At 44.8% G+C, this 27,148-nt stretch overlaps 1 protein-coding gene across 1 annotated transcript in view; it reads left to right on the top strand.

The window, feature by feature from the left end:
• The window catches only part of LOC126336752 (division abnormally delayed protein-like), a 504,185-nt gene that overhangs the window by 408,774 nt on the left and 68,263 nt on the right, over positions 1-27,148 (top strand). Inside the window, exons 4-6 of the mRNA XM_050000755.1 lie at positions 1,974-2,281; positions 21,300-21,453; positions 25,578-25,740. Coding sequence (XP_049856712.1) covers positions 1,974-2,281; positions 21,300-21,453; positions 25,578-25,740 — 625 coding nt within the window. The remainder of the gene's footprint in view (positions 1-1,973; positions 2,282-21,299; positions 21,454-25,577; positions 25,741-27,148) is intronic.

Here is a 27,148-nt window from a genome sequence, read left to right on the forward strand (position 1 = left end):
CTACTTACTCGCTGAAAGGCACATAAAGTACCTCGAAATCTTTGACCGTCCTTTTCGCAGAAACGGTGGAGTGTTTACGGATAACACGAGACAAGTTTTCGCTCATTTTTTTGGCCCCTCTTCCCTGAGCGAAGTTTCTGGGAAATCGGGCTATGGCACTTGCCGTGTTCTCCTCGTGAGCGCACCCCGTTTCAATCCGCCATCGCTGTAACCGTAATCGGACCGGGATCCTCCGCATTAATGCTCTGTAAAACCGAACTGGGATTACTATGCCATTTAGTGCAGTTACCATCGTTAGCAAAGTGGTTTCGCCAAGCATCAACGTGCATCGTTTTCCTTTCACTTCTTGCTTTTAGGAGGATAAGTAGTCTGATAGCTTGTTGATGTACAGAATATCTAATAATAAATCAATACTTATATAGCTCTAAAACCGACAGTATATTTACAATATGCAGCCGATATTTTTATATGTTGATACGTCGATACCCTTCTTTGATATATCGACGGCTGGTTGCGATTTTTTTTAAATATCGTTTCATGGGATTCCCGATATATTAAAAAAAATCAACAGTCCAACAAGGAAGTCATGACTCGAAATGAGCTGTGTGGGTACGATATAAGTTTGGTAAAACGGAAGTGGGGTTCCATCCGCACCTGGCGACTTATTTGTTTCCAACTCTTTCGGCTACCTTTCAAAGTGGTTGTTGTTGTTGTTGTGGTCTTCAGTCCTGAGACTGGTTTGATGCAGCTCTCCATGCTACTCTATCCTGTGCAAGCTTCTTCATCTCCCAGTACCTACATCCTTCTGATTCTGCTTAGTGTATTCATCTCTTGGTCTCCCTCTACGATTTTTACCCTCCACGCTGCCCTCCAATACTAAATTGGTGATCCCTTGATGCCTCAGAACATGTCCTACCAACCGATCTCTTCTTCTGGTCAAGTTGTGCCACAAACTTCTCTTCTCCCCAATCCAATTCAATACTTCCTCATTAGTTATGTGATCAACCCATCTAATCTTCAGCATTCTTCTGTAGCACCACATTTCGAAAGCTTCTATTGTCTTCTTGTCCAAACTAGTTATCGTCCATGTTTCACTTCCATACATGGCTACACTCCATACAAATACTTTCAGAAAAGACTTCCTGACATTTAAATCTATACTCGATGTTAAAAATTTTCTCTTCTTCAGAAACGCTTTCCTTGCCATTGCCAGTCTACATTTTATATCTTCTCTACTTCGACCATCATCAGTTATTTTGCTCCCCAAATAGCAGAATTCCTTTACTACTTTAAGTGTCTCATTTCGTAATCTAATTCTCTCAGCATCACCCGACTTAAATCGACTACATTCCATTATCCTTGTTTTGCTTTTGTTGTTGTTCATCTTATATCCTCCTTTCAAGACACTATCCATTCCGTTCAACTGCTCTTCCAAGTCCTTTGCTGTCTCTGACAGAATTACAATGTCATCGGCGAACCTCAAAGTTTTTATTTCTTCTCCATGGATTTTAGTACCTACTCCGAATTTTTCTTTTGTGTCCTTTACTGCTTGCCCAATGTATAGATTGAATAACATCGGGGAGAGACTACAACCCTGCCTCACTCCCTTCCCAACCACTGCCTCCCTTTCATGTCCCTCGACTCTTATAACTGCCATCTGGTTTCTATACAAATTGTGAATAGCCTTTCGCTCCCTGTATTTTACCCCTGCCGCCTTCAGAATTTGAAAGAGAGTATTCCAGTCAACACTGTCAAAAGCTTTGTCTAAGTCAACAAATGCTAGAAATGTAGGTTTGCCCTTCCTTAATCTAGCTTCTAAGGTAAGCCGTAGGGTCAGTATTGGCTCACGTGTTCCAACATGTCTACGGAATCCAAACTGGTCTTCCCCGAGGTCGGCTGCTACTAGGTTAGGAACGCTTGTTTTATCCAGCCTGTAGCTCTGTACTGCAGTGTGGTGTGTCGGTGCTCGGCAGGCGGGGCCGAGTCGTGGTCGCGCTGCCAGTCGGCGCTTCTGCGGATGTCGTACTGCTCGCGCTGCAGCGGGCTGTCGGCGCAGGCGAAGCCGTGCTCGGGCCTCTGCCTGAACGTGGTGCGCGGCTGCCTGACGCAGCACGCCGCCGAGCTGGACCTGCCGTGGAACGGATACGTGGAGGCCGCGGAGCGGCTCGCGGCCGCCGTGCAGGGACACGCCGCGCTGGAGGACGCGCTGCGCTCCATAGACGCGCACGTCGCCGAGGCCATCATCATCGCCATGGAGACCCGCCCGGGGCTCGACAGGAAGGTGAGCGCCAGCCCATCCCGTCTCCACACACACTCTCTAGCTCGTCTTCGTGTTGGTGTTCGTTGCTCACTTCTCATTCCCAGTGCTTGTCCCTTTACTTACTCTTATTCTTGCCGCTGTCAGATGTGACGCTTCCTGATCTCCTCCGTTCGTTTTGGCGCTTTTAAAATCGATAATGGCTGAAAGTCATTCGCAGATATTCAGTGTCGGGCATTGCCGTAAACTACGTATGACAAAGAACAAACGGGGAGGCGGATCCATTAAATTTCGGGCATGCAGCCGCGCAAATAAAATTTCCTCCACTGATATTTCGGCCGCGTATCGTACGGCCATCCTCAGAGTGAGTCACAAGACTGACGACAAGATGCCAAGCGCGGCCTTATATGCTCCACCGCGGCGGTGTTACGCATGCGGGTCACAGATGCTGGTCAACGGCAGAGAAATAGGCTTACACATGCTCCGCCTGTGGCGAAGGCGTACAGACATTCGTTTCGCTTATCGATGTATGATTGGCGGCGGTGACACGATGACGATTTCTCTGCAGTTTAATTACTCCAAGAGCCGCATTCCATGCTGTGTCCAAATAAAAAATAAATAAATAAATTAATTAATTAATTCCAAGGTTGGTTCACTTTGTTACATCCACCTCTTCTTTTTGGGAATCTGTCTTCAAGGAAGCTATAGAAATTAGATTAGCTAACAGTTTAATAAATAGAAAAAAAGCAGCACTCCGTCATCAGGCTACAAGTGGCCCATCGGGACCATCCGACCGCCGTGTCATCCTCAACTGAGGATGCGGATAGGAGGGGCGTGGGGTCAGCACACCGCTCTCCCAGTGGTTACGATGGTTTTCTTTGACCGGAGCCGCTACTATTCGGTCGAGTAGCCCCTCAATTGGTATCACGAGGCTGAGTGCACCCCGAAAAATGGCAACAGCGCATGGCGGCCCGGATGGTCACCCACCCAAGTGCCGGCCACGCCCGACACCGCTTAACTTCGGTGAACGGACGGGAACCGGTGTAATTTGGACAAAGCATGGAATCCGGCTCTTGGAATAATTAAACTGCAGAGAAGTCGTCATCGTGTCACCGCCGCCAATCATACATCGATAAGCGAATCGAATGTCTCTATGCCTTCGCCACAGGCAGCTTATGTGTAAACGTATGCCTCTGCCGCCGACCAGCATCTGTTGTTCGCATGTGTAGTACCGCCGCGGTGGTGCATGTAAGGCAGCGCTTGGCATCTTGTCGTCAGTCGTGACTCACTCTGAGGATGGCCGGACGATACGCGGCCGAAATATCAGTGGAGGAAATTTTATTTGCGCGGCTGCATGCCCGAAATTTTATGGATTATTCATTACGCCGCGAGAAGTTGAAAATGCACGGGGAGGCGAATATTTATAAAGTTGCAAACATCATCATACCCGAAAAATAATTTTTCTTAGCTTGTCTCTGCTATGCAGTCTTCTTGAAGATTCTTTTCTTTGACAGTTCACTGCCTATTTGTATAAGTTCCCGTTTTGAAAGAAGGAATCCAATTTTTAAAATTTTTTGAATTAAGTTGTGTAACAAAACGTTGTGGAGCTTTTGTTCTCTTCAGTATTTGTCGCTTCTGCTAGCAAATATCAACACGTTCCTCTTAAATATAATGAAAAGGAACATCAGTTCTCCACACAATAGCATTTGCACACGCTGTAAAAGACAAAGACTGGCCAAAGATGCAAGTATCGCAGTACAATTATATTAATGTTTAGCAATTTTCAAGACGTTACGCTTAAACAAATAATAAAACAGGACTGATCTTATAAAATGTCACTTCTCTCCAAAACAACACCATTAACACGCCCCAAAAGTTAGATAAAGAGTGACCAAAGATGCCAATTCGCAGTAGAAAGATATCCATTTTTACATATCGATTTTACATTCAAATGTCAAAGCTATGTATGATTAATATTTTGTAAGATTTACATTACAAAAGTTTTCAAATTATTCCCCAATTATAAAAACTAAGACTAATTTCACGTTTCTTTACAAACTTTGGGAAAATATAATTATTACAGCTTTGTAGTATTTTCTTTTTCAGTTTGAAACAATTCCTCATTACATGTTTTTATAACTGAATAAAAATGAAAGCATACTTTACTGCTTTTACTCAAAAATAATAAAAAAATAAAAATGTGTCATGTGAAGAATGTCTATGTAATTCATTGCCGCGCGGGGTAGCTGTGGGGTCTGGGGCGTCTTGTCACGGATCGCGCGGCCTCCGCCCGTTGGAGGTTCGAATCATTCCTCGGGCATGGGTGTGTGTGTGTGTGTGTGTGTGTGTGTGTGTGTGTGTTGTCCTTAGTGTAAGTTAGGTTAAGTAGTGTGTAGGCTTAGGGACCGATGACCGCAGTTTGGTTCCATAGTCCTTAACTCAAATTTTGTAATACATTTCTTTGACGATATCGAGTAATCCTATTATCTGAGTGTATCGAAAGTACAGTACATAGCGGAACTAGGTATGTCCCTTACAACTTGCAACTCTCCCGTACATCGGCCATTTCGAAGTTACTGTTTTCAACCTAACGTAACCTCACCTAACGTGACGCTGTCATGATGCCCTGGGACGTGTTGGACAGAGATATTGTTGTGTAACGACAATCAAGTTTTATTGTATGTTTAAGAGCAGTGTATCCAGTTTTTTCTCGTAGCTGGAGACGTCATTAACTTTCGCCTGCCGCTTGATCACTGTGTTTATGATCTAGCTACTAATGGATGAGTTCACAATGCTGTGCAGCTAAGAGTCGTCGGCAGACTCAGATAAACAGGTATGATGAATCGAGTCCTATATTACACATGCAAGAATCTCACTTATTCATTCGGTATGATAGTGCAGAAATGAATGGCGAAGTGTGCGTAAACTGTTACAGCTTATTGGACCTGCAGTCGCTACTCAGTAAACACGAAAAGTTAAAAGACAATAAATATTGAAATACAGAATAAGAAAATTAAGGCGTGCATAACATTTAGCGTCAGTTGAGTGGCAGAATGGATGGCTTCGTGCTTTGGTTTTAGTGTATTTTCGAAGTGTCATAGTACGCTAGTGGCCATTAAAATTGCTACACCAAGAAGAAATGCAGATGATAAATGGGTATTCATTAGGCAAATATATTATACTAGAACTGACATGTGATTACATATTCACGCAATTTGGGTGCATAGATCCTGAGAAATCAGTACCCAGAACAACCACCTCTGGTAGTAATAACGGCCTTGATACGCCTGGGCATTGAGTCAAACAGAGCTTGGATGGCATGTACAGGTACAGCTGCCCATGCAACTTCAGTACGATACCATAGTTCATCAAGAGTACTGACTGGCGTATTGTGACGAGCCAGTTGCTCGGCCACCATTTATCACACGTTTTCATTAGAGAGAGATCTGGAGATGGTGCTGGCCAGGGCAGCAATCGAACATTTTCTGTATCCCGAAAGGCCCGTACAGGACCTGCAACATGCGGTCGTGCATTATCCTGCTGACATGTAGGGTTTCGCAGGGATCGAATGGAGGGTAGAGCCACGGGTCGTAACACATCTGAAATGTAATGTCCAATGTTCAAAGTGTCGTGAATGCGAACAAGAGGTGACTGAGACGTGTAACCAATGGCACCCCATACCATCACGCCTGGTGATAAACCAGTATGGCAATGACAAATACACGCTTCCAATGTGTGTTCACTGCGATGTCGCCAAACACGGATGTGAGCATCATGATGCTGTAAACAGGACCTGGATTCATCCAAAAAAGTGACGTTTTGCCATTCGTGCACCCAGGTTCGTCGTTGAGTACACCATCGCAGGCGCTACTGTCTGTGATGTAGCGTCAAGGGTAACCGCAGGCATGGTCTCCGAGCTGATAATCCATGCTGCTGCAAACGTCGTCGAACTGTTCCTGCAAATGGTTGTTGTCTTGCAAACGTCCCCATCTGTTGACTCAGGGATCGAGACGTGGCTGCCCGATCCCTTACAGCCATGTGGATAAGACTGATAGTGATACGAGGCCGTTGGGATCCAGCACGGCGTTCTGTATTACGGTCCTGAACCCACGGATTCCATATTCTGCTAACAGTCATTGGATCTCGAGCAACGCGAGCAGCAATGTCGCGATACGATAAACCGCAATCGCGATAGGCTACAATCCGACCTTTACCAAAGTCGGAAACGTGGTGGTACGCATTTCTCCTCCTTACGCGAGGCATCACAACGACGTTTCACCAGGCAACGCCGGTCAACTGCTGTTTGTGTATGAGAAATCGGTTGGAAACTTCCTTCATGTCAGCACGTTGTAGGTGCCGCCACCGTCGCCAACCTAGTGTGAATGTTCTGTGAAGCTGATCGTATGCATATCACAGCATCTTCTTCGTGTCGGTTAAATCTGTAGCACGTCCCCTTCGTGGTGTAGCAATTTTAATGGCCAGTAGTGTATTGCCTATTACTCGAATTGTCGCCACTAGTGAGCAACAAGATGGTTGAATGGTTTGCTGGAAGGGATCTGGCAGCCTTTCTAAACCAGAAGCGTCAGCACTCAGGTACGTTGCTGCAACGTTCCAATGTAGATCCAAGGTGTCTAAAGACAGAACGTGTGTTTCGTGGGATCATGTGCTGAACTGTCTATCGCGCTTTAAAAAGTGAGAGCCACTGCTAGCCTTTGTTGCTGTTTAAACCCTCTGCTGTAAAGGAAACCAGTCGACAGATCCATTTGGCATCACTTCTTAGGTTTGAAGTATCTGTGTCTTTTGTTCAGATGGTTCAAATGTTTCTGAGCACTATGGGACTTCACATGTGAGGTCATCAGTCCCCTAGAACTTAGGACTAGTTAAACCTAACTAACCTAAGGACATCACACACATCCATGCCCGAGGCAGAATTCGAACCTGCGATCGTAGCGATCGCGCGGTTCCAGACTGAAGCACCTAGAACCGATAGGCCAGAAAGGCCGGCGTTTTTTTTTTAGTAGCAGTTCAAGATCGACCACTCTGGAACGTTACCTAGCCAGGAACTGGCGTCTTCAAACGGCCAGCTTCACATTTCAGGTATATTCCTGGGCGTGAAACATTTAAGTTCGTACAAAAACTGAGTCTTAAGAGAAATCCGAATCTTTGCGAAAAGTAGTAGCTTTTTAATGTAGCTATGTAGGTATCGAGCTGCAACACTCATTCAAAAATAGCTGTAAGCCTATATTTCATCATTATCTATTTATGGTCCCAAGGTCGCACTCGCAACGTACGTAAAATGGATATGCAGATTTTAATGTTCATTAATTAACATATTTACTTAATTAATTTTCAGCTTTAGGTGTTACAATTTTTTAATTACGTAATTATAACGTCAGATGCAGCAGTTGCGTCGTACGTGAAACAGCCTGTAGTTTAAGACTCAACCATAGTGCTGTTTGCCTAGCACGGCGACAATAACCGATGTTACTGGACGTTAATCGCGACATGTGATAAGCTACATATTAAACAGAGTGCAAATATTCAGATCCATCACCAGAGACTAACCAACTGTCGCGGCCAGTGTTTCGGCCACACCGCATTAAAACTGTTACGTGCGCGACGCTGTTGGCTTGCTCACGCGAGATTAGCGTGCCAACTTTTCCCATCTGGGCGGAGCTCTGTTTTTGTAGCCGGGAGTCGCAGCCACCGTACACCGGCTTATTCCGGAGGCGGCTCCTCTGAGGGGAAGTTGGAGAAACTTGGAATTACAGAGACGGGCACGATGGTTGGTGGCGAGTGCGACAGAATGAAGTAGCGGGTATCTACTTAAGAGAGCACTCGTGATTCGTTTGTGATCGATTTCTGACTGTTACTATATGAAACTCTTACGTTGGGTGTTGTAGTTATCGTCATCATAAGCAGCAGCTGCTTGACACCCACTGCTAGATGGCGTTCTTCTAACACCACCGGTGATATTCTGTCCTTGTTCATTGGACGCGATATTTAAAGTTTCTGCTAACTAGTGAGATTACATGCTGCTTCTATCATGCCCTAAAACATTGTCCATCGATGACGTTGACTTACTTCATCTCCACCGACCGATGTACGAGGGTAAGTCAATTATTATCCTCAAAGCAGTTATAAAATTTTATTATAATCAAAAAGCAAACTTACAAGAACATCATTTTTCGACATAGTCTCGTTGCGTTTCAACGCGCTTGGGCCAAGCTTCCTGACGCCCTCATAAAAGAACGTTCTCGGTTGAGCTGCGAGCCAGGAATCCACCGCTTCTTTCACTGCTTCGTCCGAGGCAAATCGACGGCCCCTTAGTGCCTGTTTGAGTGGACCAAACAATTGATAATCAGAAGGGACAAGATCGGGACTACATGGAGGGTGATCCAGTGCTTCAAATTTGAGTTTCTGGAGCGTTTCAGCAGCGTGGGCAGCAGTATGCGGGCGGGCACCGTCGTGCAACAACACAACGACTTTTGACAGCAATCCTCGGCGTGTGCTTCGAATTGCAGGCTTTAGCCTGGCAGTGAGCATCTCACTGTAACGTACTCTGTTTACTGTTGTGCCTCTTTCCCCATACTGTTCCAGTACTGGACCTTGTGCGTCCCAAAAAACCATAAGCATCACATTTCCTCCGGACGGTTGGGTCTTGAACTTTTTCTTGCAACGGCGAATTTGGATGTTTCCATTCCATGCCCTGCCGTTTACTCTCTGGCTCGTAATGATGGATCCATACTGCGTCACCAGTAATGATCCTGTCTAAGAAGTTGTTCCCTTCGTTACCATAGCGATCCAAATATTTTTTTGCTGATGTCCAAGCGCATTTGTTTATGCAACTGTGTGAGTTGTTTTGGGACCTATCTTCCTCAAACTTTATGAAACCAAAATCTGTTGTGGATGATCTCGTAGATAGAACCGTGACTGATTTGCAGACGATGTGCCACTTCGTCAATAGTCAATCGTCTGTCTAAGAGAATCATTTCACGGGAACGCTCAGTGGTTTCTTCATTTGTGTCGTCCGGCTCCTTCATCGTGCCTAACACTAGTGCCACAATTTCGGAATTTTTCAATCCATTCGTAGACACTCCGTTGTGCCACGGCCCCTGTTACGCCGTCTTTCGGCCGCAAAAAACGGATCACTGAAGCAGCGCCCGTTCTGTTGATGGTGCGAATGGAGCGGTGTACTGTCTGTGGAATCTCTGGAACAGTTCTGAAGCGAATGCCACAAAGTGGTTCCTTCATCTTTGGAATCAAATCGAAGTCACAAAGACTTAAGTCCGGGGAGTATAGTGGGGTACAGTACTTCCCAGTCCCATCGACCGAACAGAGCAGCCACAGCTTGCGCTGTATGCGCCCGCGCAGGTGATGCTCCAAAAACGAACATTAATACTGTGCATTGACAGTCTGCCGTGGAGGAACGTAATACGTTAGGATAATACCATCACAATCCTACACGAGAATAACCATAACTTTAACCATACTGGGGCTCTGACGCACTTTCTACTTTCATAATGACGCCATTCGTAGGATTGGCGCTTCAGTTTCGGCTTCATGGCATTCGCGCTCAGAACTGTTCCAGAGATTCGACAGGCAATAGACCGCTCCACTGCCATCATCAACAGAACAGGCTCTGCTAACGGTATACTACACCTTCCACATTGCTGGGGGTTCTACACAACGCTGGTGACTACTTTGATGGACAGTAACAGGTGCAAACATGTAACTCTTGTCTCGGTTGTAATTAAATAGTGGCCACTATTTAAGCTCCAACCCTCGTATTAAGAGTGGAGGAGACAATGGTAGTGTGAGAGAAAGACAGGGACACAGTGGCAGTGGAACGTAGTTGACAATGATAGAACAGGGAAAAGAGTGAAGGAGACTGTGCCAGTAAGAGAGGAATAAAGAGACGGAAAAACTGAGTGTGGATGAGAGTCAGTGATAATGGTAGACAGAGTCTATAAGGCAGTGACAACGAGGAAGAGAGAGAGTGCTGCTCTGAGAAGAGACAGCAGCAGTGGGAAGGAAGTAATGAGATATTAGCAGTAAGAGAAAGCAAGAGAGGGGGCATTATTAGTAGGATAGAACGAAGGAGACTGTGGCTGTGAGACAGGATACTGTGACAGAGAGACGGAAAGAGATATGACATTTAGTTGGGCTGAATGAGTGAGTGAGAATGGGCAAGTGGGAACGGATGGATTACATTTATGGGAGCTTGTAGGAGGGAGAGGTGAGTTGCTTGTTAAAAAGAACGAATGCGTTCGCATGTCAAAATTTTTGAGGAAAAGCTCTTAAAGGTGCTGAGGAAGATAAAATGAGGCAACTGGTACGCCACTTTACAGCCAGAGATTTTTAAAAAGGAGTATGCCTTTTCGTGCATCGATAGGAGCATTTTTCCGCTGGTAACTTTTTTCCTGACTTCAGGGGATTGTGTCGTGCTGGAGTCCCGGAAGCTAATGGTCGGTGTCAACACCTAGTTTGCTGGAAATTCATGGAGCGTCTTCTAATTTTCGTCTGTAACAGCACAGCGATGTAAGAACTTGTTCCTTCATCTGTTTATTTATTTTGATTCCACCCGTCCGTACTGTACGAAATGAAAAGCCATCCCAGCCGGCGCTCGTTAGGGGCTTATCTTTTGAGGGGGCGGCGGAATTCTCGTGTCTCGCCGGCCTGTCGGCATTTTCGCAGACGCGGAAGCTGGAAGCAGCCGCTAGACGGGTAATGGAGCTCATCTGTGCCGGCTCAGTGGAGCCTACTCTGAAATCTGTAGCAGGCACTTTAAGGAGTGCCGAGAGGGAAATGAGTTTTATCGGCTTCTGTCGGGAGTACAATTGGAACGTCGGGACCAGATTACTCGCAGTCGGCGAGACATCGGATGTTAATAGGGGAGTATCAAAATAGCACGGCGATTCCTCCGTCCGCCTGCTTTGGTTACAGCGGTAGTGAGATCACTTCCAACGTCGCGCGGTAGCAGACTGTGTGCGCTGAAAAAATACTTAAATACAGGGTGAACATAAAGTCCGGAAACACTTTCAATTATTTTGCACAAGAACCAAACATTGTACAGATATCATACTTTTTTTTTCCGATAGTCATCGCTAGTCGCAAACTTGACGAGTTCAGGTGTGAAGTGAGCTCGGTGTGTTGGAGTTGTACAACAAGAAGTGTGCTACAGCTGTTCAATGGATGTTTAAAACCCCAGTACGGTAAGAAGCCACCAACAAGGAAGGCCATTTACCAATGGCTTGAGCCCGGCAAAGAGAACCGGACGTCCCAGTATGAGTGAAGGGCGTACGAGAGACATTCATGAGTCGAAAGAAATCGGTGCGTCGTGCATCTCGTGAACTAGAAATGGCTCCAATGACAGTGTAGAAAGTTCTGCGACAGAAGCTGTCTATGAAACCATTCAAATTAGACCTAGTGCAGAAGCTCAGTGACGACGACAAAGACAAGCGTTTTGAGATTCGCAGTTGCAACAATTGGATGGGGAGGGCATTGTTGATCGCTTCATTTTTAGCGACGAAGCCAGTTTTCACACTAATGGTAAAGTGAGCAGGCATAATTGTCGAATCTGGGGTACCAAGCATCCACACGAATGCACTGAATTTGAGCGTGATTCCCCAAAGATACATTTTTTCTTGTGTCTTGTCACGTCGAAAACTGTACGGGCCATTCTCCTACGCCGAGAGCACTGTCACTGGATATTTCTACTTGGACATGTTGCAGCAATGGCTGATGCCTCAAATGCACTCCGAGTCTCCGTCTTTCAGCAGGATGGGGCTCCACCCCATAATCATCGTGAAGTTCGTGGGTACCTGGACACGGAGCTGCCGCATCGATCGATCGGCGGAGCTCCAGAAGGGGACAGCCGTTTCATGAAATGGTCTTACCGATCACCAGATCTCACTCCGTGTGACTTTTTTCTGTGGGTACACAAAGATCTGGTGTATGTACCGCCTCTACCACGTGATGTAGCAGAGCTCTGGGAGAGAAAACGGGAAGCGACTGCCACAGTCGACAATGCCATGCTCGGACGGGTATGGCAAGAACTTCCGCATTGACGCCTGTCGGTTCACTCATGGTTCGCATATCGAATGTTTGGAGAAAAAAAAAACTTTAAGAGTTTCTCTTCTAAATGCAATATGTATGACATCTGACAATGTTTAGTTCTTGTGCAATAAATAATTGAAAGTGTCCGCGGACTTTATGTACACCCAGTATATAGGTGTCCATCTGGGAACATGTTGTCCAATGCATGAATAATATTGCAAGGAAAATATCATACTCGTCAAGCTATCGATACTTGTCTAATGTAAAGAGATTAGAGTACATATAAAAATTTTCCCCTATTCTACCTGCAGATTCAATAATTCTTGCAGTTATAACTGTTCTAAACAGCAGTACAAAAACGAACAAGTGGAATCGTGATAACAAGGAGACTGCAGGCGAGCGAAGTGCGAAGAAACGTTGCCAGGGTTGACGAGGCACCGCAAATGTTTAAAATCGCACACACTCGGATCGTTCACCTGTTCAAATGGTTCAAACGGCTCTGAGCACTATGGGAATTAACGTCTGAGTTCGTCAGTCCCCTAGAACTTAGAACTACTTACACCTAACTAACCTAAGGACATCACACACATCGATGCCCGAGGAAGGATTCGAACCTACGACCGTAGCGGTCGCGCTGTTCCAGACACCGATTGGCCACTCCGGCCGGCGTTCAACTGTTGGAAATGTTGGAACCGTATCGGTCCGTCCAAATTTTGGGTAAGTAATACACAAAAAAAAGACACACTGCAAAGGAATCACAAGAATGTGACGGAAATCGGTTGTTACGATGTACATGTATAGAAAAGCAAATGACTAAAATTTCAAAAAACTTGGGTGATTTCGAATGGTTCAAATGGCCCTGAGCACTATGGGACTTAACATCTAAGGTCTTCAGTCCCCTAGAACTTAGAACTACTTAAACCTAACAAACCTAAGGACATCACACACCTACTTAAACCTAACAAACCTAAGGACATCACACACATCCATGCCCGAGGCAGGATTCGAAACTACGACCGTAGGAATCGCGCGGTTCCAGACTGCAGCGTCTAGAACCGCTCAGCCACCCCCGCCGGCTTGGGTGATTTATTCAGTTCACAAATTATGCATGTCAATAACGTGTTGTTCCACCTCTGGCCTTTATGCAAGCAGGTATACGACTTGGCATTCGTTGGTTGCCAAATGTCGCCGGCCAGTGTGACCGAGCGGTTCTAGGCTCGTCAGTCTGGAACCGCGCGACCACTACGGTCGCAGGTTCGAGTCCTGCCTCGGGCATGGATGTGTGTGCTGTCCTTAGGTTAGTTAGGTTTAAGTAGTTCTAAGTTCTAGTGGACTGATGACCTCAGATGTTAAGTCCCATAGTGCTCAGAGCCATTTGAACCAGCCATTGTCAAATGTCTTCCTGAGGGAATGGTGCCAAAATCTGTCCAGTCGGCCCATTAGAGCATCATTATCGCAAGTTGTTTGGAGAGCCCTGCCCTTAAGAAAGCAAACGTTGTCCATTGTGGACGGATCTGACAACATTGCTAGCCATGGAGAGGTTTGGCGAACACGAAGACAAGCAGTAGAAACTCCCACCGCGTGCCAGCGGGCTGTAACTTGTTGAAATATAAGCCCAGAATGGCTGGCAATAAAGGGCAGCAAAACGGGGCGTAGAATATAGTCGACTTACCGTGCCTTAAGGCTGCTACGGATGTACAATCGAAGGGCCGCTGTTGTGAAATGGAGAGGCACCCAGACCATCACACCTGGCTGTAGGACCGCATTTGTAGGCGAGTCAGGTTGGTATCCCACTGCTGTCTGGGGCGACCTCAGACACGTCATCGCTGGTCATCGAGGCTCAGTTCCATGTGGGTCTCATCACTGAAGACAGTTCTTCTCCATTCAATAAGATTCTAGGCCTACGACGTGTGTCGAGAAGCCCTGGACAGCATGGGATACCAAAATGACTGTCGTTCGCAATATGGACCGACAACCGTGAATGATGATTTTGGGTACCATTTCTTTTCATAGGACCCCATTGGTTGTTTTCCGACGATATGCTACGCCCCGTTTTGTGTCCCTCGTGGCAAGCAAACCAGGGCTTCATTTACGCAAGATAATTCCCGCTCGGACACGGCGAGATTTTCTACTGCCTGTCTTTGTGCTTGCCTACCTTGCCCGTCAAGGTCGCCAGATCTCTCCCCAATTGGGGATGTGTTGGGAATCGACGGCGGGTCCCTCCAACCATTATTTTGACGACTAATGCGCCAGTCGGACAGCATTTGGCACGACATCCATCAGGAGGGAGGGAGGATACCGAACAACTGTATCTACCAGTGCCATTGATAATGTTAAATGGGATAAGATGTTTGAGGTACTCAAAAAAGTAGGAATAGACTATAAAGGCAGAAAAATGATATGGAACCTGGACAAAAACGAGACAGCAGTTATCCGTGAACGGACAAAACAAGAAGAGGTGCAGATACCGGAAGGTGTCCGAGAAGGTTGCGCACTATCCCCTGTTATCTTTAACCTATACATTGAAGAGGCGCTGAAAGAAGTAAGGGAAAATTCACAGACAGGTGTAGTAATTCATGGCCAACGAATAGATATGATAAGATATGCCGATGATATAACTGTCCTAGCTGAAAGTGAAGAAGATCTATAGTCCTACTGGCCGGTCTCTGGTGGCCGAGCGGTTCTAGGCGCTTCAGTCTGGAACCGCGTGACCGCTACGGTCCCAGGTTCGAATCATGTCTCGGGCATGGATGTGTGTGATGTCCTTAGGTTAGTTAGGTTTAAGTAGTTCGAAGTCCTAGGGGACTGATGACCATAGATGTTAAGTCCCATAGTGCTCAGAGCCATTTGAACCAGTTTTTATAGTCCTACTGAATAGAATGGATAAAGTTATGGGGGAAAAATATAATATGAGAATTAATAAAGCAAAAACAAAAGTAATGACATGCGACAAAAAAGATCAAATGAAAGTCCAAGTTCATGTAGGCAATGAACTGCTTGAACAAATTTACTTATCTGGCAGTAATATTACCAGGGATGGAAGGAGCAAGGCAGAAGTGAGTAGTAGAATTGCTCAAGCAAAGGCTGCTTTTAACAATAAGGAAAACATCTTAACATCTAAGAGCATCAGCCTTGGTTCAAAATGGCTCTGTGCACTATGGGACTTAACATCTATGGTCATCAGTCCCCTAGAACTTAGAACTACCTAAACCTAAGTAACCTAAGGACATCACACAACACCCAGCATCAGTCTTGAAATCAGGAAAAGATTTTTGAAATCATATGTGTGGAGTGTGGCATGCTATGGGTGTGAAACATGGACTCTGGGGACAGAGCAAGACCAGAAGCTAAATTCTTTTGAAATGCGGTGCTATAGACGCATGCTCAAAATAAAATGTATCGACAAGGTCACAAACGAAGTGGTTCTGGAAAGAGCAGGTGAGAAGAGGAGCTTCTGGAGTTTCATTGTTAAAGGAAGAGTGCAATTTACAGGCCATCTGTTAAGACATAAAGGACTCCTGAACACAATCATAGAGGGATATGTCGAGGGTAAAAGACCACGGCTGAGGTACACGGATCAAATCGTGAAAGATGTGGGATGTAACACCTATAAAGAAATGAAGAGAAAAGCTGAAAGACGCTGTAGCTGTTGCATACCAAGCCTTGGATTGACCACTACAGAAGAAGAAAGAGCAAAATTAGCATCTCAAGAGAGTCGAGTATAAATGTATCGGTATCGAGATAAAAGTACTTCATACGAAGTAGTATCGATTGTTCTTCTGGCCCCTATGTACACCTCAATCCGCAGTTTGCTGGCAGCTCCTCCATGCTGGTCTTACAATGGCCAATAGAGACTGAGCGGCTGCCGTGTCAACTTCTGCCAATGACGTCATTCGGATGTGGTTTCGAGTGGCGTGTATTCAGGACACAGTTATTTTGGCTGTGCTTGGCTTTGCAGACCTTGGAGCCGCCACTTCCCTTTCAAGGAGCTCCACAGCTGGTATCAAGAGGCGCAGTGCACTCTGTTCCATTCCTCCCACCGAGGAAAAATCCCTGGCATCTGTGGCGTTCCCGGTTGATATTTTTCATTGAAATCTGTTAAACATCGTCAGAAAAATATTTATTATTCAATAGTCAATATTATGTCGGTCAGCTCCAAATATAATTAATAGAGCAGTCAAAACGGCGAAGTTATAAATAATTGAGGACTGTATTGTGGTGCATGCAGTTTAAGATTCCAACAGTGCAGTCTGCGAGTGAATAAACTCCCATACGGATACGTTAACAGTTTGTCCTCGCAGATGCGTTATGCTTTAGATAGCGGGACACCATAACGTAATCAGGTAGCCATAGTCCGATCCACGAACGATGGCGGTTCGCGCATGTCGAGCCACGGTCGCGAATTGCATTGTTAACGATTCCAAACGACAGTTGCGGCGTGTGCATGCGCGTGGTTCAAATGGCTCTGAACACTATGGGACTTAACATCTGAGGTCATCAGTCCCCTACAACTTACAACTACTTCAGCCTAACTAACCTAAGGACATCACACACATCCATGCCCGAGGCAGGATTCGAACCTGCGACCGTAGCAGTCGCGCGGTTCCGGACTGAAGCGCCTAGAACCGCACGTCCACCGCGGCCAGCTGCTCAAATCATTGGGATGCGCGGCGAAAGTAACTACGTAACATCCGAAGAAGTAACACACGAAGGAATTGAACACTTTACATGCCAGCTGGCATTCGGCGGTCATTGTTGTCTTTCGGGATTGTGTGGAGTGTTTTCCGAAAGTCCGATAGTATGTCGCCAGTCTGATAGATTTTGCACTTCAACGAGTATTTGTCCGATTGCCATTTCTCTCAATGAACTGAGAAATTCCGAAGGAATTTTATTATGCGTAGCGCCTTATTGATCCAAGAGAGGTCCCACGTTTCACACCCTGCAGCCATTCACTCTATTTGGGCTCTTGTTTGCGAATAACCGACAAAAAAAAAGTCGGAATTTCGCTTGATGCTCTTCAGCTTTAAAAAAGGGGCGTTTAACAGACAGGTTAAGCAGTGTCACGATTAAGGTACAGGCCCCCTGTGCAAGGGGTTGTTTGTTCGAAACTGATCAGATTGTTTGAAATTTTCTATTTTTAAATGTTTACGAAATTACTTTGATTGTTATTTTTATTCAGTGACTTGAGTTAATTTTTTTGTTTCTATTTCTTCGTCACATGATTTTAATCAACGTATTAACTTTTTCAAATTGGTCTCATTTTTTCGTCCTATCATTCTTTTTCCACTTGGAATCTTTGTCCATATGATTTTAATAACTTTTTATGTATTTTTCCGTTGTATCATCCTAAATGTTTGTCCATGTTACTGCATTCATTATTTCCATTCCTCATTTTGTTATTTATAATCCATTCTTTCGCTTAAATCTGCATTGTCCATAATGGAGTAATAATCCCTGTTTTAAAAGTTTTTTCATGATCTTAACCATCCAAAATAATGTACATATTGTAACAATAATACATTTTTGACACAATTGCGCAGTCAGCGTTAAATAGATTATTTCACCTTTTGTTTTTTTAAGCGATAAATGGGCAGTTTCAGATGTTTAAATACTGTGATAGATAAATACTAATAAATTCACATGCATAAAGACCTCAAGTGGAAAAAGAGAGGAAGAAAAAACTGAGAGCAATTTGAAAAAGTTAATATGTTGATTAAAATGTGACAAACAAATAGGATAAAAATTGCATTTAATCTAATTAACCGAATAAAAATGATGATGGAAGTAATTTCGATAGAGATTTAAACATAAAAAATTTAAAGCAACTGACAAAATCCGAACCGACGACCTCTTGCACGTGAGGCCTGTAGTATAACCGTCACGCTGTATAAACAGTCTGTTAAAAGTCCTTTTCTTAAAGTTGAAGAGCATCACGCGAAATTCCGAATTTTTTTTTTTTTCGTCGATTACTGGCAAATGATGGTCCACCAGGGTGAATGGCAGTAGGGTCCAAATGGCTCTGAGCACTATGGGACTTAACTGCTAAAGTCATCAGTCCCCTAGAACTTAGAACTACTTAAACCTAGCTAACCTAAGGCCATCACACACATCCACGCCCGAGGCAGGATTTGAAACTGCGACCGTAGCGGTCGCGCGGTTCCAGACTGTAGCACCTATAGCCGCTTGGCGACCCCGTCCAGCTGGCAATAGGGTATCAAACCTGGGACCTTAACTTGTGTCATTATATAGATGATTTCAAAATGTCTATATCACTGCTGGGAACCTCTTTTTGTGAGTGATTCTCACTTCGTGGGTTACGTATGCAGAATTTCTAATTATACTACTTGTCTTAATGTTGTGAACCTTTAACGTAAGGGACAGTTCTCTGCGAGAAGATTATGGCAATATTTTAAATTTTTAAATTCGCTCAGTGGTTGTATGAACTACTGAAAAACAAATTTTTGTTACGCCTGGAAGCTGTTAGGCACCACTGTGATCGCGACTCCTGTTAGCTGTTAGTAATATTCACTGTGCAACAGTATTAAAGGACCACATTTTTCAAACGCCGTTATTCTCTCCGATTGCTACGTAGAAGTTTGAAATTTGACTCAAACATGCCTACAACCTTCCTCTGTAATTGTGTAAAAGCTTGAGACTCTGCGACGTCACCCTCGGGCTCTGGGACGCTTCAGGTAACGAGGTATTGACATGTGCGGAGTAAAAGTCCGGAGCTCAGATGTTTATGTTAGGTCGCTGATGCCACATTGGCACAAAATTTCACCACAGTTCTTCCCAATGTCACCGTATACGTGTCACACGATGAGAGGGTCGTCACATCCCCTCTTACCCATATTCCAGCCTTTCTTTTGACGCCTAACGATTGACGTGAGCAACGTGACGCCCAGCGTTGAAATCATGCAGTTTTCTTTTGAGTGTCCACGAAACCGTTTCAGACACGCTACCGCTCAGAATCTACACGAAAAGATCTCGGGGGTGGTACAGAGGGCGACAGTGAAATCACCCCTTTCCTTGGGGCGTTTATTCCCACAGATTTCAGTCAAAATCAACAGTTGGCAGTATGACAAGCAACAGGAGAACGTTCTTGCAACCTTTGACATTGTTGAAACCCCCGGGTGATTCAGCCCTTTTCTGAGGACAATCCCAGTGAACATTATAGCACCCCTTTGGAGTGCAGTTTTTGCTGTGGTGTATAGTGATCCACAGCAGCACAGAGTGTTAATGCTATGTAGCCCACCTGTTTCACGTCGTCCTGTGGCGTGATTACGGGGAGCTGTGACACTGACACATCTAAGACCACTTAGCAACGCCCTCGCTGCTATTCTCCGAACTATGTTGAGCTCTTTAGAAACGTACCTGTACAGAGACAAAGTGTGGCAGAGTCCAAGGCGCCTGCAGACAGGCAAAGTATTGACGGCTCTCTGTTTTTGCATGACTACTGGCAGGCGCAAGAGCTGCAGCGTACCCTGCCTGCAGGAGCCTAGGACTCTCGTCACAGTTAAGCTGTCGGCACACGGACCGTGCATCCGAACATTGAGCGTGCTGACTTTCTGACGTTTAGCGTTAAAATCACGTTCGGGAGTCTTTCCGAACGTGCAGAATAATATCTGGCATGTCAGATATTCTGAGCTTGCGTCTGAGCGTTGATCAATGAGATAACACAACGCCGCCTACGTCACACGCACGCTGTCTCCCTTCAGTACAGAGTTGTGAGGCGCCATATTGGCATTCATTTCAAGCTTATACGTATATATGCCGATTCTGAGCACCAGCAAATTGAGAATCACTGGAAAACCCGTTGTCAACTCTGATTTATTCCAATAAAACAATGAAAAACATCATACTCGTGGCAAAAGAATTATTGTAACTTGCGTATTATGAGAGTAGGCTATTTGAAGGCAGCGACACACTGAAGATCCATCCAAAACGCATTGTTCTTGGTATAATTTGTTATGATTAAATTGCAATTAATAACATACTTATGTACTATTTACGTTTTTAGCAATGGTTAACATAATATGATTAGATATCAAGAGTTTGATGTTGGTTTAGCGTTACGAGTAGTGTCGCTGTCCATTCATGAATTTTTAATTGGGGCGGTGTTTCGCGTCCATACATTACCAAATTTTTTTCCCTAACATTCGCGTTTTATTAGGTTCTGATACTTTATTATTAGTTTTATATAAGTATATGCTATAATATTTGATGTTATGTAAATATAAGGTCACCTTCTTTGAGGGGTGCCTTTGTGTGATTGGCTTAATTTACAGGACAGCTTGCGCTATTTGTATAAAGATATTTTGCTCCTTTTTCACATGTTGCAAAGATTCTGCTACTGGGTAGGAACAGTGATCAAGTAAGACTGACCTTGGGGTTTTACTAAAATGTGGGAATGATGAAATAATCTTTATCTTATGCGGAGAAGTAACCCAAATTTGTACCGCACTGTTTGTAATGGAACTTTTATAAGCCTGTATCCTTATTGATTGGACATGGTACTTTCCTTTTTGTGGACGATGGAGGAAATGTGCGTTTTAATAGAGCTAACGTGGGAATTTTACGCGCGCCCGTTGAGTAAACAGTGTGATTTACGAAGTAGAAACACCCCTCAACTGCCGCAGGAGTGCGTTGCGATCGCGTATACCACGTTGGGATCCACGTACCGTATGCACAAGTCGCATCGTTACCGAGTATTCAGCAGCACGTTCAACGTGGCACGCTCAACGTTAACGTTCGACAGCACGGTCCGTGTGCCGACAGCTTTAGTTGTGTTGAGTTGTTCTTCTGTCACGTCAGCAGGAACTTTCTTGCTCTCGACGTCCTCAGTTTACCCTTTCCAACTATCCGTTCGATCATTTCTTCTGCACTTTTAATGATGATGACGGCGGTACAGTGCAGCGGGTGCCTGTCAGAGCGCTTTTTGCAGCAGTGTAACATTTTTTGTGTGTGGCGTACACTTGTGCAGGTGAAGCTGTCGTGTGGGCCGTACCGGTGGGCGGCTGTCCCAGAGGAGCCCCAGGTGGGTGGCGGTGGTGGCAGCAGCGTGGAGGAGGCGACCGCTGGCAGCGGGGGCGGCGGGGGCGGAGACGCGCCGCAGCGGGAGCAGGGCGCGGCCCACGGTGAGCACGCAGCCTCCGCCTACACCTGATTGTCGCGTCGGCTCTCCTTCCATTGTCGAGGTTGCCGAGGCACTCTCACACGCAGGGCTACTACTAGGCGGTAGCTACTCGAATCCTGATGGTGGAACAAATTCTCACTAGCAGTATTCGACCGACGAGGAGGAGAGGTCGTGGCATTAAATTCCTTATCACCAGAGCTTACTATAGTGTGCAACGGCAACTTCCGAACCTCTCTGTAGTGTGTAATGGTTATAATTTGTAACAATGACACATTTCTTCCTTATATGCTTTTGTGTAATGTATAAAGTAAATAAAGCAAATTGTCATGATGACCTCTCCTTTGGCAAAAGATCCCGTGATAGACTCTCATTCGGATATCCGTGAGGGGACTGCCATTGGGGTGGTTACCATGAAAAAAAGACTGAATAATCAACGAAAGGATAATGTTTACAAGTCTGAAATTTGAACATGGTAGGGGAGCTAGAAAATCTGAAAAGGGAAATGGAAGACTCAAGCTAGATAGAGCGGGTGTCAGTGAAGTGCAGTGGAAACAGGACAAAGTTCCTGATCATATGAGTATAGACATCAACAGCAGCATAAAATGATATTACGGGAGTATAATTCGTTATGAACAGCAACATCGGACAGAGAATGAGTTACTGTGAATAACTCAGAGTTCATGTATACATGCCGCCGTCGCAAGCCAAAGATGAAGAAAGAGAGAAAGTATATGAGGATATTTATCGGGTAATTCAGTACGTAAAGGGAGATCGAAATCTAATAGTCATTGGGGACTGTAGTGCGATTGTAGGAGAAGCAGTACAAGAAAGGGTTACAGGACGTTATGGACTTGGTATTAGTAAAGAGAGAGGAAAAAGTCTAGTATAGTTCCGCGATAAATCTCAGACGGTAACAGCGATTACTCTGTTCAAGAATCACAAGAGGCGGGAGCTATACTTGTAAAAGGCTGGCAGATATGGGAGGATTCCAGTTACATTACATTGCGAAATCAGATACTGGATTGTAAGGCGTACCCAGGAGTAGGTATAAACCCAGATCACAACTTAGAAATGGTGAAGAGTAGCCAGAAGTTTAAGAGACTAGTCAAGGAGAATCAATGCGCAAAGAAACGGGATACAGAAGTGCGAAGGAATGAAGACATACGTTTGAAGTTATCCAAGACTATAGATACTACGATAATGAACAGCATAATAGACAGTTCAGTTGAAGAGGAATAGACATCACTAAAAAGGGCAATCACAGAAATTGGAAAGAAAAACGTAGGGTCAAAGAAAGTAACCGCGAAGCACCCACAGGTAACAGAAAAAATACTTCAGTTGATCGATGAAAGAGAGAAGTACAAAAATGGGCAGGGAAATTCAGAAATACAAGTCTCGGAAGTGCAGGAAAGCTGAAGCGAAATGGCTGCATGAAACATGTGAAGAAATCGAAAAAGAAATGATAATCAGATGGGCTGACTCACCATATAGAAAAGTCAAAACAAACCTTCGGTGAGTTTAAAAGCAAGGGTGGTAACATTGAAAGTGCAATGCGAATTCCACTGTTAACAGCAGAGGAGAGAAATGAGCACTGAAAAGAGAACAATGAGGGATTGTCGAGCTGGGGATAGCGTTAGACAATGTCAAATGGTGCAGGATGTTCGAAATTCTGAGAAAGATAGGGGCAAGCTGTAGGGAAAGACGGGGAATATATAATTTGTACAAGAACTAAGAGGGATCAGTTAAAGTGGAAGACCAAGAACCAAGTGCTCGGATTAGAAAGTGCGTAAGAGAGGGATGTAGCCTTTCGCCCCTACTGTTCAACCTATACATCGAATAAGCAATGGCGGAAATAAAAGAGAGGTTCAAGAGTGGAATTAAAATTCAAAGTGAAAGGATATCAATGATACGATTCTCTGAAGACATTGTTATCCTCAGTGGAAGTGAAGAAGAATTACAGGATATGTTGAACGAATGAACAGAACGTTATTTCCTAATCCCTTAACAGATGTCCTACTATCCTGTCCCTTCTACTTGTCAGTGTTTTCCATATATTCCTTTCCTCGCCGATTCTCCGGGAAACCTCCTCATTCCTTGCCTTATCAGAACGTGGATTGACAGTAAACGAAAAAAGACGAAAGAGATGAGGAGTAGCAGAAATGAGAACAACGATAAAACATCAGGGTTGGTGATGACGAAGTAGATGAAGTTAAAGAAATCTGGTACCTAAGCAGCAAAATAACTCATGAATTTCTGAGAATGTACGTTTGGACCACAGCATTGTATAGTAACGCAACGCGGACTTTTGGAAAACCGGAACAGAAGAGAATCGAAGCATTTGAAATGTGGTGTCATAGAAGAATGTTGAAAATTAGGTGGACTGATAAGGCAAGGAATGAGGAGGTTTTCCGAAAAATCTGCGAGGAAAGGAATATCTTACATTGACAAGGAGAAGGGACAGGATGGTAGGACTAATGTTAAGACATTAGGAAATAACTTCCGTAGTACTAGAGGGAGCTGTAGAGGGTAAAAGCTGTAGAGAAAGACAGCAAATATATATAAGAGTCTTGAGATTGTTGCTGCTTCCACTTCGGGCATGATCAGACGTCTATAAGCGAAGTCATCGCTTAAATATATTAAACTTGGTAATATAATGCAGTTGTCCTGTATCCAAGTCTAATATTTTCACTAGTGTGTATGTAGGCAATTGCTTTGCGATTGATTGTTACATTATAGTGCTGAATGTTTGTATAGTAAAACATTCATAGGCTCTTCCATACAACGGTCGTATTATATACATTGGTCCTCTTCATAATACACTGACGGATGGTTACATAGTTTGCTTTACAACTGACATGTGATGTACAAGGGTAAGTTTATATTTCATGTGTAACAGTCCCCTACTGCCACTGTTAAATTTTCTGGCATACGTGTTTACATTACGTATTTACAACGTAGAACGACCGTCCAAAGATATATGAGAGCTTTGAGTTTATGTAACTCTAGTTTAAGAACCTTCAACATTGCAGCGCGTCAGCAATCGTTGGTTAATATATTAAAAAACTAGAAACCCGCCTCGATTGCGAAAAAAGCACCTAGTGTTAACCTAGGTTTCGGGGTAGATAACTACACCGTCTTCAGATCAATAAAACCCACAAGTGCCTAAGAAAACCTTTGTCAATGATTAAAATAACACCATAGCTATACATTTGTGAACGAAAAAAGGAAAACACCAACAGTACATATGTACACATCGGCCTATGTTCGATGGGCGATGACCCGCCATAAACTGCAGCTACAAATGGTCGCTCACTTACACGCTCGACCCGCTACCTTTGCACATGCGCAACACAAGGGAAGTTACTTGAATGCGCATGCGCATACTAATACGAGAAAGTTTATACATGGGTCGGGGCTAAATAGCCGATGTATTCCCAACCGTGGATTAACGTATATCAAAAAATGGAATTGATAGAACAAGAGACGATCTAAATAGGAAATGAAACCTAAAAATAACCGCACACGGTTGCTTATGCTAGGAAAGAAACATATATGAAGCTACCTATGACGACAGGAGGAACTCTCAAAAACTATTCCTAAAGCCAATAGTTAGCCGGGGGGGGGGGGGGGGGCTGAGGGGACGTAAGCTAAAGACGTCGTGGGTTTTATTGTTCTGAAGAAGGTGTAGTTATCTACGCCGAAACTTAGGTTAACACTAGGTGCTTTCTTCTCAATCGAGGCGGGTTCCTAGTTTTATAACTCTAGTTTAGTTCCTTCATCACTTCTCTGGAGTCAACCACAGAATACGCCAAAGAGACTGATAGCCTATAATGTTCATCTTTGTTCGATCACATTAGTAGATTCGACAGTGTGCTTTGAGATAACTGTGCTTGCAAATGTAACGACTGTTTTTGGTGACCATTTATTACACAGTAATTCAGTGTATGTCCCACATGTTTGTTTTATTTTTGCTAGACACTTTGCGAATATGTTCTCGTTTTTATGCTGTGACACCTGCGTTACAAAACCGTCGAAACAGTTGTAAGATCGCAAGCGTCTATTTGACAATATGTCGTTTGTTTAAAAGAAGCACGGATAGAATTGAGTGGCGGCCTGTGTTTTCAGCCCCTGCGACGGACACGCTATCGTCCAGGCTGCAGCCGTTCCTGACCAGCCTGAGTAAGAGCCGCGGCTTCTACGCCAACCTGGCAGAGTCGCTCTGCTCCGACGAGAGCTTCGCCGAGACCCGCGACACGGCCGACTGCTGGAACGGCCAGCGCATCGGAGAGTGAGTACACCTCCCACCACACTCTCAGCGGCATCGGCGCATCGCAGGCGTGTACGGGGTCTTTGTCTTCCGTAGGCAGAGCTCTCTACCTTTTCAGTCACCCCGTTGCATCTTATCTGCCGAAGTGTATCTCTTAGTCACTTCTCCAGACTCCGACAAGAGAACAGTCCAGGCCAACATGTCGAAACCTACACTGAATTTTTTTTTATGGAGGAGGAATACACCGAAATAAACACAGTGTCAGAATATTAGGTGCTACGACGCTCTCTAGGTACTTAAATAAATGTTGCGAATTGCCAAATTCGTAGCTCGCCAATTGTACACCACTACCGTGACTGTAGCAGACGGCGCACGCGCAACACGGCAGGCGCCCAGCTCTTGTTTTACAGCGCATCGGTAAACAGGTAACATGGCGCTACGCGATCGCAATTTGTAAAGCGAATTTCAGTTTCTCTTGAAAGTTTCTCTGACACAATTGTTCACAGTTGCTATTCGTTCGAATCTGAAACTCAATAAATATCCGTAATAATTTACAGTCGCATTTGCCACTCGTTCTTTCATATGTGTTTGTTAATACACTACTGGACATTAAAATTACTACACCAAGAAGAAATGCAGATGATAAACGGGTATTCATTGGACAAATATATTATACCAGCACTGACATGTGATTACATTTTCACGCAATTTGGGTGCATAGATCCTGAGAAATCAGTACCCAGAACAACCACCTGTGGCCGTTCGTATTAACGGCCTTGATACGCCTGGGCATTGAGTCAAACAGAGCTTGGATGGCATGTACAGGTAGAGCTGCCAATGCAGCTTCAACACGATACCACAGTTCATCAAGACTAATTCAAAATGGTTCAAATGGCTCTGAGCACTATGCGACTTAACTTCTGAGGTCATCAGTCGCCTAGAACTTAGACCAATTAAACCTAACTAACCTAAGGACATCACACACATTCATGTAAGAGGCAGGATTCGAACCTGCGACTGTAGCGGTCGCTTGACTCCTGACTGTAGCGCCCAGAACCGCACGGCCACTCCGGACGGCCAAGAGTAGTGACTGGCGTATTGTGACGAGCCAGTTGCTCGGCCACCATTGACCAGACGTTTTCAGTTGTTGAGACATCTGGAGAATGCGCTGGCCAGGGCAGCAATCGAACATTTTCTGTATCCAGAAAGGCCCGTACAGGATCTGCATCATGCTGTCGTGCATTATCCTGCTGAAATGTAGGGTTTCGCAGGGATCGAATGAAGGGTAGAGCCACGGGTCGTAACACATCTGAAATGTGACGTCCACTGTTCAAAGTGCCGTCAATGCGAACAAGAGGTGACCGAGACGTGTAACCAATGGCACCCCCTACCATCACCCCGGGTGATACGCCAGTATGGCGATGACGAA

This window comes from Schistocerca gregaria, chromosome 2 (genome assembly GCF_023897955.1).
Source record: "Schistocerca gregaria isolate iqSchGreg1 chromosome 2, iqSchGreg1.2, whole genome shotgun sequence".
NCBI lineage: Eukaryota > Metazoa > Arthropoda > Insecta > Orthoptera > Acrididae > Schistocerca > Schistocerca gregaria.